Here is an 18,582-nt window from a genome sequence, read left to right as displayed (position 1 = left end):
CAGGGCATTACAGATTTAAAAGTAATGGAAATAGGTGGGAAAAGAAAAATCTATATAAATTATTGGAAAAAACAAAAGGGAGGGGGAAGAAACGGAAAGGGGGTGGGGATGAGGGAGGGAGTTCAAGATCTAAAGTTGTTGAATTCAATATTCAGTCCGGAAGGCTGTAAAGTGCCTAGTCGGAAGATGAGGTGCTGTTCCTCCAGTTTGCGTTGGGCTTCACTGGAACGAAAACTGGAGGAACAGCACCTCATCTTCCGACTAGGCACTTTACAGCCTTCCGGACTGAATATTGAATTCAACAACTTTAGATCTTGAACTCCCTCCCTCATCCCCACCCCCTTTCCGTTTCTTCCCCCTCCCTTTTGTTTTTTCCAATAATTTATATAGATTTTTCTTTTCCCACCTATTTCCATTACTTTTAAATCTGTAATGCCCTGTCAGTCTTTCCACCCCACCCCCACTAGAGCTGTACCTTGAGTGTCCTGCCATCCATTCTTAATTAGCACATTCTCTTATATAATATCACCACCTTTAACACGTCTTTGTTCCTTTGTCTGTGACATCTTTTGATTATCTGCTCCTATCACTGCTTGCTTGTCCCTACTACCACACCTCCCCCCCGAACTTCTCTCCCCCCACCTTAAACCAGCTTATATTTCACCCCTCTCCTAACTTTACTCAGTTCTGCTGAAGGGTCATGAGGACTCGAAACGTCAACTCTTTCCTTCTCCGCCGATGCAGCCAGACCTGCTGAGTTTTTCCAGGTAATTCTGTTTTTGTGTCAGTGAGCAGGTTATTGCTAAACAAGTGCTGCTTAATAGCGCTGTTGATGATCCCTTCCATTACTTTACTGATGATTGAGAGTAGACTGATGGGGCAGTAATTGGCCGGGCTGGATTTTTCCTGCTTTTTGTGTACAGGACATACCTGGGCAATCTTCCACATAGATGCCAGTGTTCTAGCTGTACTGGAACAGCTTGGCTCGGGGTCTGGAAAGTTCTGGAGCACAAGTCTTCAGTACTATTGCCAGAATATTGTCAGGGCCCATAGCCTTTGCAGTATCCAGTGCCTTCAGCCATTTCTTGATATCACGTGGAGTGAATTGAATTGCCTGAAGACTGGCATCTGTGATGCTGGGGACTTCTGGCTGAAGATTGTAGCAAATGCTTCAGCCTTATCTTTTGCACTGATGTGCTGGGCTCCCCCATTATTGAGGCTGGGGATATTTGTGGAGTCTCCTCCTCCAATGAGTTTGTTTAATTGTCCACCACTATTCACGACTGGATGTGGCAGGACTGCAGAGCTTATTTCTGATCTGTTGGTTGTGGGATAGCTTAGTTCTGTCTATGACTTGCTGTTTATGCTGTTTGTCACACAAGTGGTCCTGTGTTATAGCTTCACCAGGTTGACATCTCATTTTTAGGTATGCCTGGTGCTGCTCCTAGCATGCTCTCCTGCACTCTTCATTGAACCAGTGTTGATCCCCTGGCTTGATAGTAATGGTAGAGTGGGGGATATGCCGGTCCATGTGGTTACAGATTGTGTTTGAGTACAATTCTGCTGCTGCTGATGGCCCACAGCGCCTCATGGATGCCCAGTCTTGAGTTGCTAGATCTGTTCGAAATCTATCCCATTTAGCATAGTGGCAGTGCCACACACCACGCTGGAGGATACTCTCAATGTGAAGGCAGGACTTCATCTCCACAACAGCTGTGCGGCGGTCACTCCTACCAATACTGTCATGGACAGATGCATCTGCAGCAAGCAGGTTGGTGAAGACGAGGTCAAGTATATTTTTTCCTCTTGTTGGTTCCCTCACCACCTGCCACAGACCCAGTCTAGCATCTATGTCCTTTAGGACTCGGCTAGCTCGGTCTGTAGTGGTGCTACCGAGCCACTCTTGATGATGGACATTGTAGTCCCCCACCCAGAGTACATTCTGCACCCTTGCCACCCTCGGTGCTTCCTCCAAGTGGTATTCAACATGGAGGAACCCTGATTCATCAGCTGAGGGAGGGCGGTATGTGGTAATCAGCAGGAGGTTTCCTTGCCTATCTTTGACCTGATGGCATGAGACTTCATGGAGTCAATGTTGAGGACTCCCAGGGAAACTCCCTCCCGACTGTATACCACTGTGCCGCCACCTCTGCTGGGCCTGTCCTACCAGTGCGACAGAACATAGCCAGGGATGGTGATGGTGGTGTTTGGGACATTATCTTTAAGATATGATTCCGTGAGGATGAATATATCAGGCTGTGGCTTGACTAGTCTGTGAGGCAGCTCTCCCAATTTTGACACAAGCCCCCAAATGTTAGTAACGAGGACAATGCAGGGTTGACAGGGTGGCGGGGGCAGAGTAGAAGGTGGTGGACTGAGTTTGGAAGGTGATGCGCACCATTTTTCAAATCTGACCTTGACCACGCAGTTAGTCAGTAAGCGAGATCCTTTGAAGTGAGAGGAGGATCTTTTCAGTTGGGTGGAGCTCAAGGTCAGCACAAGTGGCTGACTAAAGGGACACCCTAATAATTATGGGGCAGCTGGATGTCAACCATGCTCAGTTGTGTTGTCCTCTCAATGGCGAAGCCCACACGGCAGCAGGTTTGTCTCCAACTCATGAAACTCATAACATTGAGATCACATCAAGGTGTGGAGCTGCTGTTCTTTCTGTGCCTTTTGCCATCTGCTGCATCAGAGACAGGGATGAAGGGAGGGAGATGGATGTCTCCAAGGAGCATGGCTGATGGACGGCAGCCAACTCACGACTCCAACCCCCCCCACCCCCGGGGTGAATGGTCATGGCTGATAAAGGCTCATGTGGTTAGTCTTTTTATGTTTCCAAGGCAATGGTCTCTCTGTAGAGTCTTGGAAATGGAATAGTCTCAGAGGGAGGCTTCCTGCACATGGCTTTCATCAGCCTGGTCAAAGAGCAAAGTCTACATGTGCAGTCATGTATGAACGGAAGGAGCACAATCTCTGGTCCTTCAGGATGTCCTTTATCTGGAAGGGGAGGGGTGAGAATGCCATGTCTACACAAAGGCCAAGTGAAGGACTTAGCACTGGCTTGCTGGCTTTGAGATGGAGGGAAACCTGTAAAAGGCATGCTCTCTGAATTTATCACTTCAATTTGTTCACAGATCCACTGAGGCATTGCTGATGCAGGCTGCAGGCTGCAGGCAATGCTGCTTTAGTAATGGATCTGATCCAGATGAGGAGAAGGAGGGCCCATCGCAGATTGGTACAGGGCTAGGAGGAACAAGGGCCTGAGCACCAAGAAGGTCAAGATGCTGGCGATCAGGGTCCACTGCAACAGCAGGCATTGGCCCAACCTTGGGTGTAAAACAGGGGTGCTCTTATCTAGAAATGAATGAAAGGCAATGCCGGAGGTGCCTTTGCATGTCCTGGGATGTGGTTGCTCACATCTGCCAGCTTCTCCAGTGTGAGCTGTGGCCGTAAGGACTCTGGAAGCGTAGCGCAGGGCTCCTGGTCTGCATTGAGTGAATGGCTGGCTGGATGCCATTTAAATATGACGCCAGGACCTTCGACCCCATGAGGTAACAGAGGGATGGGTGACTTCCGTGCTCTTTTAAGATGCATAATTAATGATCTGAATAGCGGAAGATCGTGGATGTTCAGCCGTTCCGCCACCCAGTGGAAATCACACTGACTTTCCTGTCCGCCACCGGACTTGGACTACAGAACAGAAGATTCCACCCATCATGTTTGAAATGTTTCTTACAGTTGTTACTCGAATTTTGTTCTGTAGTCTATTTGTTACACAGGAGTTAAAAATAATGTGAAGTATTTGATAATTCAGCTTTTTCCTTGAGGAGAATGGTACCATTTTTTTGTTGTTGAGGTGTCAGAATAAAATCTCCATAGCTTTTGTGAAATACATCTTTGTGCTACAACATTCTAAATAATTTCCACTGGTGGTCTGTTAAAGTGTGTGAAATCTTAGAATAAGTAAACTTCTCAAAGCTGTAAGGCTACAAAGCTTGCAAGAAATATATCAAAGTGTATCTGATAATCATAAGTTGATTTTAACAGAAAAGCAAGTAACAGCTTAAATAATTTAACAGTTCAGTTATCTCGGCAACACAGCTCCATCAAGGGTACATTGTGGTGCAGAGCATTGGATCTGCAGTGGTGGGACATATTGTCCCTGATCCTGCTGTTTCCAAGTTCACTCATGAAGAAGATGAAATAATATGTAAATTCGGAATTTTAATACACAGTAACCTCTTCAGTCTGGAAATCCAAAATCTGGAAACACCAGTTAACCGGAAATATTTTGCAACTCACACTCACTACTTGAGGTGATGCAACCAATCGCAAAATAGGAGAGCGAGAGAGAGAGAGAAAGACAAGATAGATGATGGAGGAAGAAAAGTCTGCAAATAGGTAGGAATTAAATTTAAAAATCAAAGCCTTTCATACTGTCAGTATGTTAATGGAAATTGTTTTCAGTTTTTTATATTGAATGTTGATCATTACTCTACTTTCCCCAGCCTGGACCTGTTGGTAGTGTTAATTCTGGGTCCTACATTCAACTGTGACCTCGCGCTGTATTTTCCCACACTACAGTCATTTATCCCCCCATCACCTGCCATTTTTTTGCCTTGAGTCTTTTTGCAGCAATGCTTTTGATCCAATATTGATTGCTGACAGTTTGGGTAAGGAAGTGTTAATCTCTTGTAAAAATCTATTTTTTGTTTGGATTTAGCATTCAACTGAAATTTACTGTCTAATTCTAAATTCTAAATTTCCTAGCCTTAAGCAGAGTTTTCAGCTCTCCACTGACTTTGAACTGGAGTTTGAAGAGAGTGCTGGGAGTTGGATGATTAGGGAGTTAGGTGTGCAGGGGAAGCGAGTGGTCTTTTGCTTTTGCCCTTTCTAACTTTTCCACCCTGTAGGAATTGGTTCTTGCTCTACTACAGGGGTAGAAGCTAGCTGTTTGGTGAGTATCTGGTAAGTGGTTAAGGTCTCTTCTATTCTTAAGGTTTAAAAATAATACAAATTAGCAGTTAGGTTTATAAAAAAAGAAAATAATTAATCAAACAAAATAATTTAAGTAGCTAATAAAGACACATTAAGGATGGCAGATCAGGTGATGTTTCAAGGCAGCAGCATGTGGGAACTCCTGAATAACATTATGATCCAGGGCAAACACATCTGCAGTAAGTGTTTGTGGTTTGAGGAACTTCGGCTAAGAGTCATTGAGCTGGAGGCTGAGATGCAGACTCTGCAACACATCAGGGAGGGGGAATGTTACTTGCATATTTTGTACCAGGAGGCAGTCACACCGCTTAGGGCAGGGATTCTGATTTTGTCAGTGGTCAGGGACAGAAGGGTGTGGCTGTAAGTGAGGCAGGTAAGGGGTCCCAGAGGGCAGGAGTGCAGGAGCCTCAGCCTCTGCAATTGTCCAATAGGTTTGAGATTCTTTCAGCTTGTTTGGATGAGAGGGGGTGCTGAGGGTAGATGAGCTGACCGACCATGGCATCGTGGTACTGGAAGCCATTCAAGTGGTGGGAGCAAAAAGGAATGTAGTGGTGGTAGGGGACAGTATAATGAGGGGATTCGACAATGTTCTCTGCAGCAAAGAGCAAGAACCCAAAAGGCTGTAATGCGTGCTTGGTGTCAGGTTTAGGGGTATCTGCTCAGGGCTGGAGAGGAACTTGCAGTGGGAGGGGGAGGATCTTGTTGTGGTCCATGTAGATACTAACGACATAGATAGAACTAGGAAAGAAGTTCTGCATGGTCTGAATGAAGAGCTAGGCACCAAATTAAGAAGCAGAACCTCAAAGTAATAATCTCTGGATTATTACCTGAGCCACGTGCAAATTGGCATAGGGTGAATAAGATTAGAGGAATGAATGTGTGGCTCAAAGACTGGTGTGGGAGAAGTTTTAATCTAAATAGTGGGGGCAAGGGATCAAATTTGGGAAGATGTGGTAAACCGAAGAGGAGAGACAAGGCAAGAGAGAAAGGTACAAATATGGGAAATGATTAACAGCACGTGACAGGAAGAGATAGAGAGTACAAATCTAAAAGTTAAACAACAGTCAAGGCTAGAGATTACAAAAATAATAAAAGGATAAAACTAAAGGCTCTGTATCTGAATGCACGTAGTATTCAAAACAAAACAGATGAATTGATAGCACAAATAGAAATAAATAAGTACGATCTGATAGCCATTACAGAGATATGGCAGATGACATAGATTGGGACCTGAATGTTAAAGGGTATATGACATTTAGGAAGGACAGGAAGCTAGTATAAGATGGAGGGGTGTCTCTGTTAATTAATTATGGTGCTAGTGCATTAGAGAGGATGACCTAAGTTCAGGAAACCAGAATGTAGAAACGGTGTGGGTTGAGATGAGAAATGATAAAGGAAAGAAGTCACTTGTGGGAATAGTGGACAGGCCTCCTAATTGTAACTACACAGTAGGATAGAATATAAAGGATTGGGTAATGGGAGCTTGTCAGAAAGGTGCAGCGATAATCTTGGACTGAAAAAATCAGATGGGCAAAGATAGCCTAGATGAGGAGTTCATAGAATGTTTTTGGGATAGTTTCTTAGAACAGCACGTCTAGAGCCAACCAGAGAGCAGGCTATACAAGACCTGGTATTGTACAACGAGGTAGATTAATTGATAACCTCATAGTGAGGGCGCCTCTAGGTAGCAGTGATCATAATATGATTGAATTTCACATTCAGTTTGAGGGAGAGAAGAGTGGATCCAAGTCTAGTATTTTAAACTTAAATAAGGGAAATTATGAGGGAATGAAAGCAGAGCTAGCGAAAGTGAACTAGCAAATGTGGTTAAGGGACGGGTCAATAGAGATGCAGTGGCAGACATTTAAAGGGACATTTCAGAACACTCAGAATAGATACATCCCAACAAGAAAGAAAACTTCCAAGGGGAGGACCCACCATCCATAGTGAACTAAAAAAGTTAAAGACAGTATCAAACTTAAAGAAAAAGCATATAATTGTGCAAAGACTGGAGACAGGTCAGATAATTGAACAGAATATGAGGAACAGCAAAGAATGACAAAAAGATTAATAAGGAGGGAAAGATTAGAGTATGAGAGGAAGCTGGCTAGAAATATAAAGACAGATGGTAAGAATTTCTATAGGTAACTAAGAAAAGAGTTAAAGTAAGCGTTGGTCCTATAGAAAGTGAGTCTGGGGATTTTATAATGGAAAGTAAAGAGATGGCAGATGAATTGAACAGGTATTTTGCATTGATCTTCACTATGGCGGATACAAGTAACATCCCAGAAATAGCTGTAAATAAGGATTTGGAAGGGAGGAAGGAACTCAGGAAAATTACAATCACCAGAGAAATGGTACTTAGCAAATTGTTGGAACTGCGGGCTGACAAGCCCCTGGGTCCTGATGGACTTCATCCTTGGGTCTTAAAAGGAGTGGCTAGTGAGATAGTTGATGCATTGTTTTTAATTTTCCAAAATTCCCTGGATTTGGGGCAGGTGACATTTGATTGGAAAATAGCAAATGTAACTTCTTTATTCAAACAAGGGGACATGGATAGGTTAAGTGAGTGGGCAAATATCTCACTGTTTTAAGTCTGAAGTATATATTTATATCCAGTTCACACACTTGTGGTTAGGCGTTTCAACATTATTTTATAACGCCAAAAAATTCCAAAATCCAGAAATGCCATGGTCCTAAGCATTTCAGACTGGAGCGGTAACTGGTGAACCTATCAGCAGCAAAAGTGGGAGAGAAAGGGCCTGTGATTGGAGGAGCAGGATCTTTCATTGAACTTACCTGTAGTTTAAACTTAGTCCTCGGGCCTGATACAGAGGATTGGGAGGGCAGATCTGGCCCTCAGGCCTGGATTGGACAAGCCTGATCTAAACAAACCTAACTTGCTTGGCCTCATTTCTCTCTGGCTCCTGTTTCCAGCAGCTCTGGCCTGGAGGGGAAGCCACAGCTTGGTAATGTTGCAGTCAGGTCCTGATCTGCATATTTAAGGAAGTATGCTACCAGCTTTGGGCAAGTGTCCTTAGTGCCTGCAATTTAAAATTGCAGTTGGCAAGATCAGGGTGGGAGAGAAGGAAAATGTAACACTCCAATTTAACTGACCTCCCACACAGTTCCTGCCATGAAGTGGGGTGAAGGGGTGGGGGGTGGGGTTTGGGGGGTGGTGGTGGTAGGAGTTAAAATTTCCCCCAGTGCATCTGATAAAACTGCTACTACAGATTTCTTAATGAAATTATGCCTTACTAATAATGCATTATTTAACAAAAATTACTAAGACATGTTATGACGCAGCAGATGATGTGTGCCAGACGGATCAAATCCACGAGGGAAACTTGATTGCACTATCACAATGGTTTTGCAATTTGTATCTATTTCAAGATCGTGCCCTGAATTCAGAAGTAATGAGTCCACCAATTTAGAGATTTTTTTAAAAACTAAAATTAAAATATTTATTAACAAAAGAAAAGATTTTAAGCACATACATAGGGCTACAAATTATTAATATAATAACTACTAAAATCCCTAATTAACCTGACTCCCAGTTACACCCCCTTCAAGGCAAAGGTCCAAAAATAGATTTTTTAGATTTTTAAAAGATCCAGCAAATTAACACAGTATCCTGGACAGTGGAATTCAAAATGGCTCTCTCTCGCTTCGGTTTCTCATTAGCCTCTTTGAAATTCAAATCCCCCTTCATCTATCTAAAAGTGCAAATTCCCTTTACACCTTACATGCTAAGACTCCAATCATGTTTACTCATTAGAATAATGAAGACACTTCTACACCTTTCTTTTGATAACTTCAGCTTGCAGTCTGCTTGGCTACAAAATGTAATTAAATCACACACACAGCCAGAAAACACAACCCCCGTGAACCTACTTTATAATAAACCAGATAACTATTATGAAAGTTATTATACTCTCATGACACCTCCCTCCTTATCGAAAAATGAGCCATCATAATTTAAAAAGATGGCTTCATTTTCTTAACCCATCTTATACTACCTACTATACTGATCAATATACTCATACTATTACATTACCAGATGCACACATTAACATAATATATATACAAATCCTTGGTATCAACAGAAGTCATTTCAGTCCAGTGTCCAGGTTTTAAATGACCAATTTCTCTTTGAGCTTTAAACTCTTGATAATGCATCTGCAATTAGATTTTTTCATCCAGCCACATGTCTAATCTGTAGATTAAATGGTTGCAGTAATAAACTCCACCTGAACAGCCTTGCACTTTGGTCTCGAAATCTGTCCAGAAACTTTAAAAGATTGTGGTCTGTATAAACAATTGTTTCTGATGAATTGTTTACAACATAAACCTCACAATGCTGCAACACCAGCACCAGTCCCAGAATCTCCTTTTCGATTGTTGAATAATTTCTCTGTTACGCATTCAACCATGAAAAATATCTTATCGGTTTCTCAATTATCTTTTCATCTTGCAACAGTAGAGCCCCAATGTCTATATCACTTGCGTCAATGGCCAACTTAAATTGCTTGGCATAATTGAGTACTGCCAAAACTGGTGACGTAGTCAATACAATTTTCAAACTGTCAAATGCCTTCGGACACTCCTGTGTCTATTGAAACCTCTTGTTCTTTTTTAATAGTTCAGTCAATGGAGCAATCACATAGCTAAAATTTGGCACAAATTTTCAGTAAAACTCACTCATGCCCAGTAATCTCAAAACTTCTCATTTTATTGTAGGCACAAAGGAAATCCACGATAGTTTTGACTTTCACATCTCTTGGAGCCACCTTACCATGTCCAATGGTATGGCCTAGATATGTAACTTGCACTTTTGCAAATTCACTTTTAGCCAAGTTCATTACCAAATTAGCTTCTTGTAGTCAACTAGACAATTCTTCCAGTTGTTGTAAATGCTCCTCCCACATTTGACTGAAGACTATCAAGTCGTCAAAATAAACAGCACATTAGCTCCGTCCCGCAATTACTTTGTCAGTCTTTTAAATGTTGGGGGTGAATTTTTCATACCAAATGGCATGACTTTAAACTGATATAGTCCATCTGGTGTCACAAAAACCTATATCTCCTTTGTTGTCTCTGATAATGGTACTTGTCAATATCCTCTCAGCAAGTCAATCTTCGTGATAAATTTTTATTGTCCCACTTTCTCAAGGCAATCTTCTAACCTTGGTATAGGTTATGAATCCATTTTTGTCACTGCATTCACCTTTCAATAGTCCACACAGTCTTTGTGTTCCATCCAGCTTTGGTACTATCACATTAGGTGAGCTCCAGTTACTGCAATTAGACTCAAATATGTCATTTTGAAGCATGAATTCAATTTATTTCTGTACTTGTGATAACTTTGCTGGATTTAATTTATAAAGATGATGCCTTATTGAAGATGAACCTTCTACTCTTACATCATGTGTAGCTAAATTTTACCTCCCCAGCTTATTCCCACAAATAGTTTTGTGTGACTGCAATAGCTTTTCCAAATCACTTGGATACTTGCCTGGAAGGTAACTCAATAATACATTTAAATTTTTAAGTACCCTCTCATTATCCAATTTGATTGGAGGAAAATCAATTTCAGAATCCTTCATTTCTACTTTCTCCTTATCTACCACCACTAACACCTCCTTTTGGTCCTCTTTCCTGTCAAAATACTTTTTAACCATATTTACAAGACAGACCCTCTGCTTCTTTCTTCTATCTGGAGTATTTATTAAATAATTGACTTCACTCAGTTTCTTTTCAATCCTGTAAGGCCCACTAAACCTTGCATTTAATGAGTGACCCAATACTGGTAACAAAACTAACACTTTTTGCCCTGCAACAAAAGTAAGAGCTGTCCCTCTCCTATCTGTCTTCACTTTCATCACTTGCTTTGATATCTTTAAATGTTCCCTAGCTAACTCACATGCTCTGCCCAATCTTTCTCTGAAGTTTGATACATAAACCAGTAGAGTAGTTTCCGAATTTTGATCCACTAATTTCTCATGAACTGTTATGGCACAGCTGATAGTAAATGCTGAGTTGTTCAAATCCCAAAGGGAAACTTGTAACAACTGCCACAACTTGTTTTTCAATTTGTATAAAATTCGAGATGCATGCCTTCCTAAACTAAATTAAACCTTTATTAATAGAAGAAATTATTTTAAATATATGCAGAGATCTACAAATTACTACTATGATGACTTCTAAATCCCCTGAGTAATCTAACCCGCAGTTACACTTTCATTAAGGCAACAGTAAGACTTATAGATTTTAAAAGACCCAGGCAAGGTGACACACAATACCCTGAACCAGTCGAATTCAAAGTGAGTTTTCTTAACTTCAGTTCTTTGAAAGCAGCAATCAATCTCCAGGCAGATTGAAGTGCTTTTTTAAAAAATTAATAAAGACAATAAAAATTTAATAAAACATGTCCCCTCATGTGATTCTGTCACATGAGCTGGGACATGTTTTTAATTCAAAAATAAAGTTTTTATTTTATTTGTATTTGCTTTAGGAAACCTCATCCCACTTGTGGATAAGGTTTCCTAAAAAATGTAAAGGCCACTTGGCCTTTTTGCCTGCCTGCCAACCGTTAGGATGGGCAGCGTAAATTTCAAGTTAATTAGATCGTTAATGGCCTTGACAGGCCTTTTGATTATTGGCGGGCACGCAGCTGACTCCGACCCACGTCCGCCAAACGAAACATCGCGAGAATGCGCAATGACGTCAGGACGCACATCCGATGTCATCACATGTCATTTTACACTTGGGCATGTCAGGCACACGCCCATATGTCTATGGACTTTACCTTTTTGTTAATAAAAATCTCTCATAGTACTAATTTCACCAGTAATCTTTAGGAAAAATAAACACTGTTCCTGAACTTCACCTGGCTAGGTTGACATATTGAACCCCTCCTTTGAAAACAATCTAGTCTGGTTTACTTAAAAATGTAAATGTAATTTTACACTTATGTTTACCTACTTAACATTCCAAACCTAACTCATCTCCTAAAACTTCAAAGCCTTCAGAGCAGCTGCCTTTAATCCAATTAAGTCTCACACACAGACACATACAGACACAGATACCACTATTTTACAATAAAATCCAATAACATAATGACAATTATTATATCTTCCTGACAGAATCAATTTCAATGGTCCTTTTATCTCATGACATAGGCTAATTCAATAGGACTAAATCCAGTCGATGCATTAGGAGCATCCCTAATAGCAAATAACAAGAATGGAATTCCACCATCCCAATCCTCTGGATAGTGCTGACTATATGCCCTCATTATAGGTTTTAAAGTTTGATGCCATCTTTCCAAAGCTCCTTGTGACTCAGGATGATAAGCTGTTGACTTAAACTGTTTTATCCCCAAACTGTTCATTACTTCCTTAAGCAGCTGTGACATGAAGTTTGAACCCTGATCTGATTGTATTTCTTTTGGTAAACCATATCTTGTAAAAAATGTAGTCAACTCTTCCACAATTCTCTTTGTTGTAATATTTCTCAAAGGTATCACTTCAGGAAACCTTGTTGACCGATCCATTATTGTCAGTAAGTACTGATTTACACTTTTAGTCTTAGGGAGGGGTCCTACACAATCAATCATGATCCTAGTAAAAGGCTCTTCAAATGCTTGAATTGAAATTAAAGATGTCAGCTTAATCACTGCTTGTGGTTTCCTTGTCACCTGACATGTGCGACATGTTCTACAGAATTTGACCACATCTCTATGCAATCCAGGCTAATAAAAATGTTTTTGTATTTTCGCCTGTGTCTTTCTAATTCCTAAATGTCCCCCCACCATTGGAATTTCATAAGCTATTCTCAATATCTCATTTCTATATCCAAATGGTATAACAATCTCATGCACTTCCATCCATTCTTCATCTGCTGAAACCTGATACGGCTGCCACTTTCTCATTGCCCTTAAGGTAATAACATTCGGGATACACTGTGTCTCATAACTCATAAAATGGTCCTTAATACCTTTGCATATTCAAATTAGCTGGCCATTGCCTTGGAGTGGGCAGCCTTTCAGATCCCATTCCTGCCGTTGGTAAAATTCCCTGACAGTGGGATGCTTTTCCTGGCCTGTGCAGGCGCCTGGTAGTCCCGAAGCAGTGTTAAATTGCGCGGTTCCTGATGTCATCATGTCACATTGCGAGATTATGCTAGGTGGGTATGTGCGAAAGTCGGAAGCGTGCCCGCCGTCAATTAAAGGGCCAATCGACTGCAATTTTGAGGCCCATTCAATTTTACACTTGGTGCACAGGCAAAACGAGCAGGCAGGGATCACAAATTTTCAACTTTCTGGATCCAGGGCAGGATATAAGGGCCAGAATGAATAGAGAAGTGTGAGGAGGTCAAAGTTTAAAATTGAGTTGTGAACCTGTGCATTGCTGATTATTTAGTGAAGCACCCTGTTCATTGACATTAGTTTGGATGGCTTAAATCATTTCAGAGGATTTTAGCAGACAGGCCTCATCATAATTAAGGTCAAACCTCTGCCAAGCAGAAGGTTTGAGATGGGCATTGTTTATTCTGCTGGAGGAACTTCCTCAGATGAGGAGAAGAGTCAAGAAGGGAGAGGAGGCCAGTTGGCTGCAGATAGTGTAATAAGGTCTGCTCTCAAGACACAACTTGAAGCGGTCGAAGACCAGGACACGTTGAAAGGCAGAAGGCGCAGGAGAAGGTGCCAATACCCTGCTGGAAGAGTACACAGGCTGAGATCCAGCTGCCTTGAGAGGTCTAGTGACGAAGAAGTCTCTGTCTCTCAAGTGAGACAGTAACCTCAATACGTGACATGATAGACCCTGAGATAGGTGGGCACCCAATGCCAGCGGTGCTAAAGGTAACAGTGCCCTTAATTTTTATGCCTTGGGTATGTTCCAAGGGCCTATTGGAGACCTGTGCAGTGTGTCACAATCCACCATGTACAGTTGCATAAAGCTTGTGACAGATACACTGTTCAGAAAGTTCAACACCTTCATACACTACAAGACAGATGAGGACAGCCAGGCAGAGCAATCCAGAGCATTCGTGGCTATTGCAGGCTTTCCAAGGATTCAAGGAGCCATTGAATGCACACATGTGCCCATCAAGGCACCTGCTGGAGAGCCAGGGGCTCTTTGGAGATCGAAAGGAGTTCCACTCTTTGAACGTCCAGCTAGTGTGCAATCACCAACGCGAGATCCTGCAGGTTTGTGCCACATATCCTGGGAGCTGCTATGATTCATATATTCTACTTCAGTTCCAGGTGCCAAGGCTGCTGATAGCCCCTGCTTGAGTGGATGGCTGCTGGGCAACAAAGGATATCCTCTCAAAAGGAGACTAATGACACCGATCAGACGTCCAAGGATGCCCACAGAGGAGAGGTAGAACCAGAGCCATTCCTTCACCAGAGCCATCATTGAGAGGACAGTAGGCCTCCTGAAAATGAGGTTTTGTTGGCTGGGCCGCTCAGGAGGATCTCTGCAATACCTTCCTGAACTTGTGTCCCTCATTGTGGTTGTGTGCTGTGCCCTGCACAATCTGGCTTTCTCAAGGGGAGAGCTTATGGAGGGTGAAAGCACAACGTGCTTTCAGAAGCCGCTGAGGATGAATCCAGCACTGACTCTGAGGAAGAACCTGCTCAGCCACAGGTTCATGAAGATGATCCAGCAATGAGGCAGCTTTTGGGAGCCAGGGAGGGCTTGATTCAAAGGAGTTTCCAATAGGCCTCCACAGTCAGGTCTCTAAAGCATTGCAAACAGACAGTCACTTTACTGCTTGGGGCTCATGAGGCCCTCCTGGCACCATCTTCTTCTGTCCCTCCTTCTGAAATACACTATCCAACCCAACTGATGTCTTGCACAGAGTTGCAGGCCTCCTCTCTCAGTATCATATAAAGCACATTAAGGCCATTTGACATGATGTCACATTTTAATAGTGATGTGTGACAGCTATAGACACCATTACACAAGCGACAATGGGAAAGAGTTCACCCATGAAAGCCCTTCTGTGATTATGGTGATTTAAATTTCCGCTTATGAGTGCTATGTCTGGGTTCTTCTCCCTCACCCACAGCTGCATTGAAGGCAGGCTGCTGACTCTGATGCTTCTTCAGCTTTGCTGACTTTGGTGGGCATCCTCTGATCACTGGGGCCTGTGTGAGCCCTGACTGGGCGGGACAGTCCAGCGCCTTGGCTAGGCACTCCTCAGTTGTCATGGCCTCCTCAGATGTGACAGTCACTGGCAGAGGGGCAGAGGAGCTCCTGCCATCATCAAGAACGCCCTGAGAGAAGTCCCTACATGCATAGAGCTGCAGGTCATCCACCAACAGGAGGTTTGCTTGAACCTCCCTGCTCGCCATCGATGGATGAGCAGCTAGCAGAGTCACTCGGTGCCTCATCCATCACATTGACTGTGCCCTGCTGAGATCAATGTTAGTGTGCGGCCTCGCAGGTCTGAATGCAACCCCAGAAACCCTTGCTTGAGTTCCTGGAGTTGCTGCTCCATGAGAGTCTCACTGTCTATGGAGGATGCTGTGCGTTCAGGGCTGAGGATCAGTGCAGCACTCATGCTCTGCATGGACTCTTCCATTACAGAGACCATGGCACACAGACCCTCAGGAACCTCCATGTACATGCAGCATTTGCCATCTAATAGATGATCCCAGAGGCTCATCATCTGCCTGGGGCTCAGCATTGTCGTGGTCTCCAGCAATCCTCCGATTGTCGGAGCCTTGGCAACTCTCTGCCTCCGTCAGCTCCTCAAGAGAGTGTGACGTGCCTTGCCCAGTGTTTTCTATCTTCTCTCCCAGAGTGCTCAAACCCACCAAAGTGCCTGTATCTGAGGTGGTGCAAGGTGCAGAGAGAGGATGTGACTTGGTGCATCTGGCTGGACATCTTCCTCCGATGTTAATGGAGGGTCTTCTGCGTCATTTAGTGGTCTGGAGAATGTTTCATCTGAGGGAGGCAAAACATATTTAAGTATCCATCAACATTTAGGATTCCGAGTGCATGCATTCTGTTAGACTCTGAAATTGGAAATCTAGCTAAGCAACAACTTCTGAATGGACGAACATACGGAATTAGTGGATTTAACCTGTCAGTTTTAGAACCACTGCCCTACATTTCTCATACCTTCCCCCAATCTCTTCCTTGCCTGCTTGACTCTTACCCCCCTCCAAAACCCCTGCCTCTCCACAGCCAGTGCATCATGCTCCACACTCGCACACCATCTCCAGAATTTGAATTTGGAGTTAGTTACACCAGAGTCAGTACTCCACCACCAGTTCGTCTTCGCTCCTGGGCATTGTGACTCCTCCTGTAAGGACAATAATGCTTTCATGAGTCCCCCCTCCATATGCCTGAACATTGCCTCCTCCTCCCCAATATCGCTGGTTTAAGTGTCCAGCACACTGTGGGACTTCCCTTCCCATACATGCTTGCCATCGTGTCTAGCCCCCTGCAGTTTTTAAGGGCACAGGAAGATGTGCCAACTTAAGCTCATGATTTTACACCTCGGGTGTAAATGCAAGTCCACACATACATATTTATTCAAGGTTACACGGGCCCTCAATACTCACCATCTTGGAGCAGAGAAGGTGATTGACCCTTTTCCGACACTGTATCCAGGTCCTTCAGATGACCCCCCTGACTGCTAACTCGCGATGTCACCGCTGACCAAGCCTTCTTTGTTAGGTGTAGAGGCCTTCTCCTGTCATCTCACGGCAACAGCAGTCATCAGAGAAACAGGGGGCTGATCGGCTTTGGCCATTTCCACTCCACTTGCCATGGCTTCCGGCTCCTGAGTACATTGCTATCTTCCAGGCACACTTCCCTCCTCACTTTCAGACTTCAGTTTTCAATGTAACTTTAAGGTTGCAAAAAATTCTCCCACAATTTTTCCTCAGATACATGCCTTTTTGTATCTGCTTTTAAATGCCCTCCCTGCAGCTGAACAGATCCAGGCGCCTGGCCTCTCTGCCACGCCCCTCCAGCAACGCTGGCCTTCTCTCAGTGCAAGTTTCGCACTGGCCTCGGCTGTTAATTTGCCAGTCAGTGCGTGATTGCTCTCTAGTGCCAATTGTGGGCGGAATGAATTTCACATCCACTTTTGGTCTGGCCAACTGCACTAAAAATTTAGGCCATGATCTCCCTTCGTTCCCCACAGTCTTACTGGCCCTTCCCCCTGCCCCCCTTCCCGCCTTCTGGGAGCAGGTAAAATTCTGCCGTTTCAGTAGCAGTGGGCAAGTGGTAGAGGTGGATGTGGAAGAAAACAATCTAGGCAGCAGTTTAGGTTGTGGCAAATTTGTAGGAACCAAAGGGATAACTTCAATTTCGCTGATAGTAAGCTAAAGAGCATATTTAATAATGTAACATATAATTGACTTATAAAGTGCATTTAACAATGTCATTTGCAGCAAAGGCAGAACTCATTCATTTTAAGAAGAGTGAACCAGTGGAATTACTGAAAAGAGTGTTTGTGTTGCTATCTTTAGTTAGAAACTCATGTGGCTGCTTTGTGTACAAGTTTTTACTTTGATTTTATAGATAAAAGTCTATTTCTTTAATTGGTAACTTGATTCACTGTTGCAAAATTAAATATTCTGATGCAATGCTGATTAAAGGATCAACACATTGCCCATTTGTCAAGCTTCCTGTCATGCATAGCTGACCTTTAGCACAAACTCATTGGTGAATAGCATTTCACAGCCCACATTGAAATAGTCATTCTAGTTAGAAATTTTTAAACTTATGTCCTGGTTTCTGAAAAAGTTAGCTCTAGGGGGCAAGACTGGGACTTAAGATTGGATAAGAATTTTAGTGCAATCTAACATTTTTTTGAAAATGTCCTTTTTAAAAATCCCAGCTGACTTTACCAAGAAGGATTTTCTGGCTGGTTAGATATGAGTGGAGTTGTTACTTTCAAAATTCCTTCATTTTTGTTGCTATGTTGGTTTAACAATCTCAATCAGCAGCTTTCAAAAGAAGATTACAAAAAATGGGGAAACATAGTTTTGAAGTAGAATAGCTTTGAATAGGAAGCAAAGGTAATGGACTTGCAAATTCCATTGCCAGGATTTTCACCTTGTCAGGCGGGCGCAGTGGGCCGGCTCAGGAGCAGCCACGAAGTCGACCATTTCACGTTGGTTGGCCAATTAACGGTTGGATGGACAGCAAAAAATTTCATTTAATTATTACTTTAATGGCCTTAATAGGACTGTTAATTGTTGGCGGGCACGCCACCAACGCCCATGTGCGCCCGCCAACCGAAATATACTGAGTGCACGATGACATGGGGATGCTTGCCCGACGTCATCACCTGTCATTTTACACTCGAGCGGTTCGATCGCATGCCCGCCTGCTCAGTGCAAATTTCTGCCTTATATTACACTCACCATCTAAATGGACAACAACATGTGCCTTGATGAAATGTAACACAAAATGCAAGGCAATGATATGCAAACAATACAGATCGTCTTTAATGGTTTCTCACGGCCTTGAATTATGTATTTGATGAATTTTTGCCAACATTGATAAAGTATGAAGCACACACACAGATCTTAACTTGAGGAAGAGATTT

At 43.0% G+C, this 18,582-nt stretch overlaps 1 protein-coding gene across 4 annotated transcripts in view; it reads left to right on the top strand.

The window, feature by feature from the left end:
* The window catches only part of LOC144689683 (acylphosphatase-2-like), a 140,047-nt gene that overhangs the window by 63,119 nt on the left and 58,346 nt on the right, over positions 1 to 18,582 (top strand). Inside the window, exon 4 of one of the 4 annotated variants that reach the window (XM_078556973.1) lies at positions 3,138 to 3,887. The exons of the other annotated variants lie outside the window; for them this stretch is intronic. Within the exon in view, the coding sequence (XP_078413099.1) occupies positions 3,138 to 3,267 (130 nt within the window). The 3' untranslated portion in view covers positions 3,268 to 3,887. Of the gene's footprint in view, positions 1 to 3,137; positions 3,888 to 18,582 lie in introns of those variants that run through there. 4 annotated transcript variants of the gene reach the window in all.

Source organism: Cetorhinus maximus, chromosome 14 (assembly GCF_964194155.1).
Source record: "Cetorhinus maximus chromosome 14, sCetMax3.hap1.1, whole genome shotgun sequence".
Taxonomy (NCBI): domain Eukaryota; kingdom Metazoa; phylum Chordata; class Chondrichthyes; order Lamniformes; family Cetorhinidae; genus Cetorhinus; species Cetorhinus maximus.
This window is presented reverse-complemented; position numbering and strand designations above follow the sequence as displayed.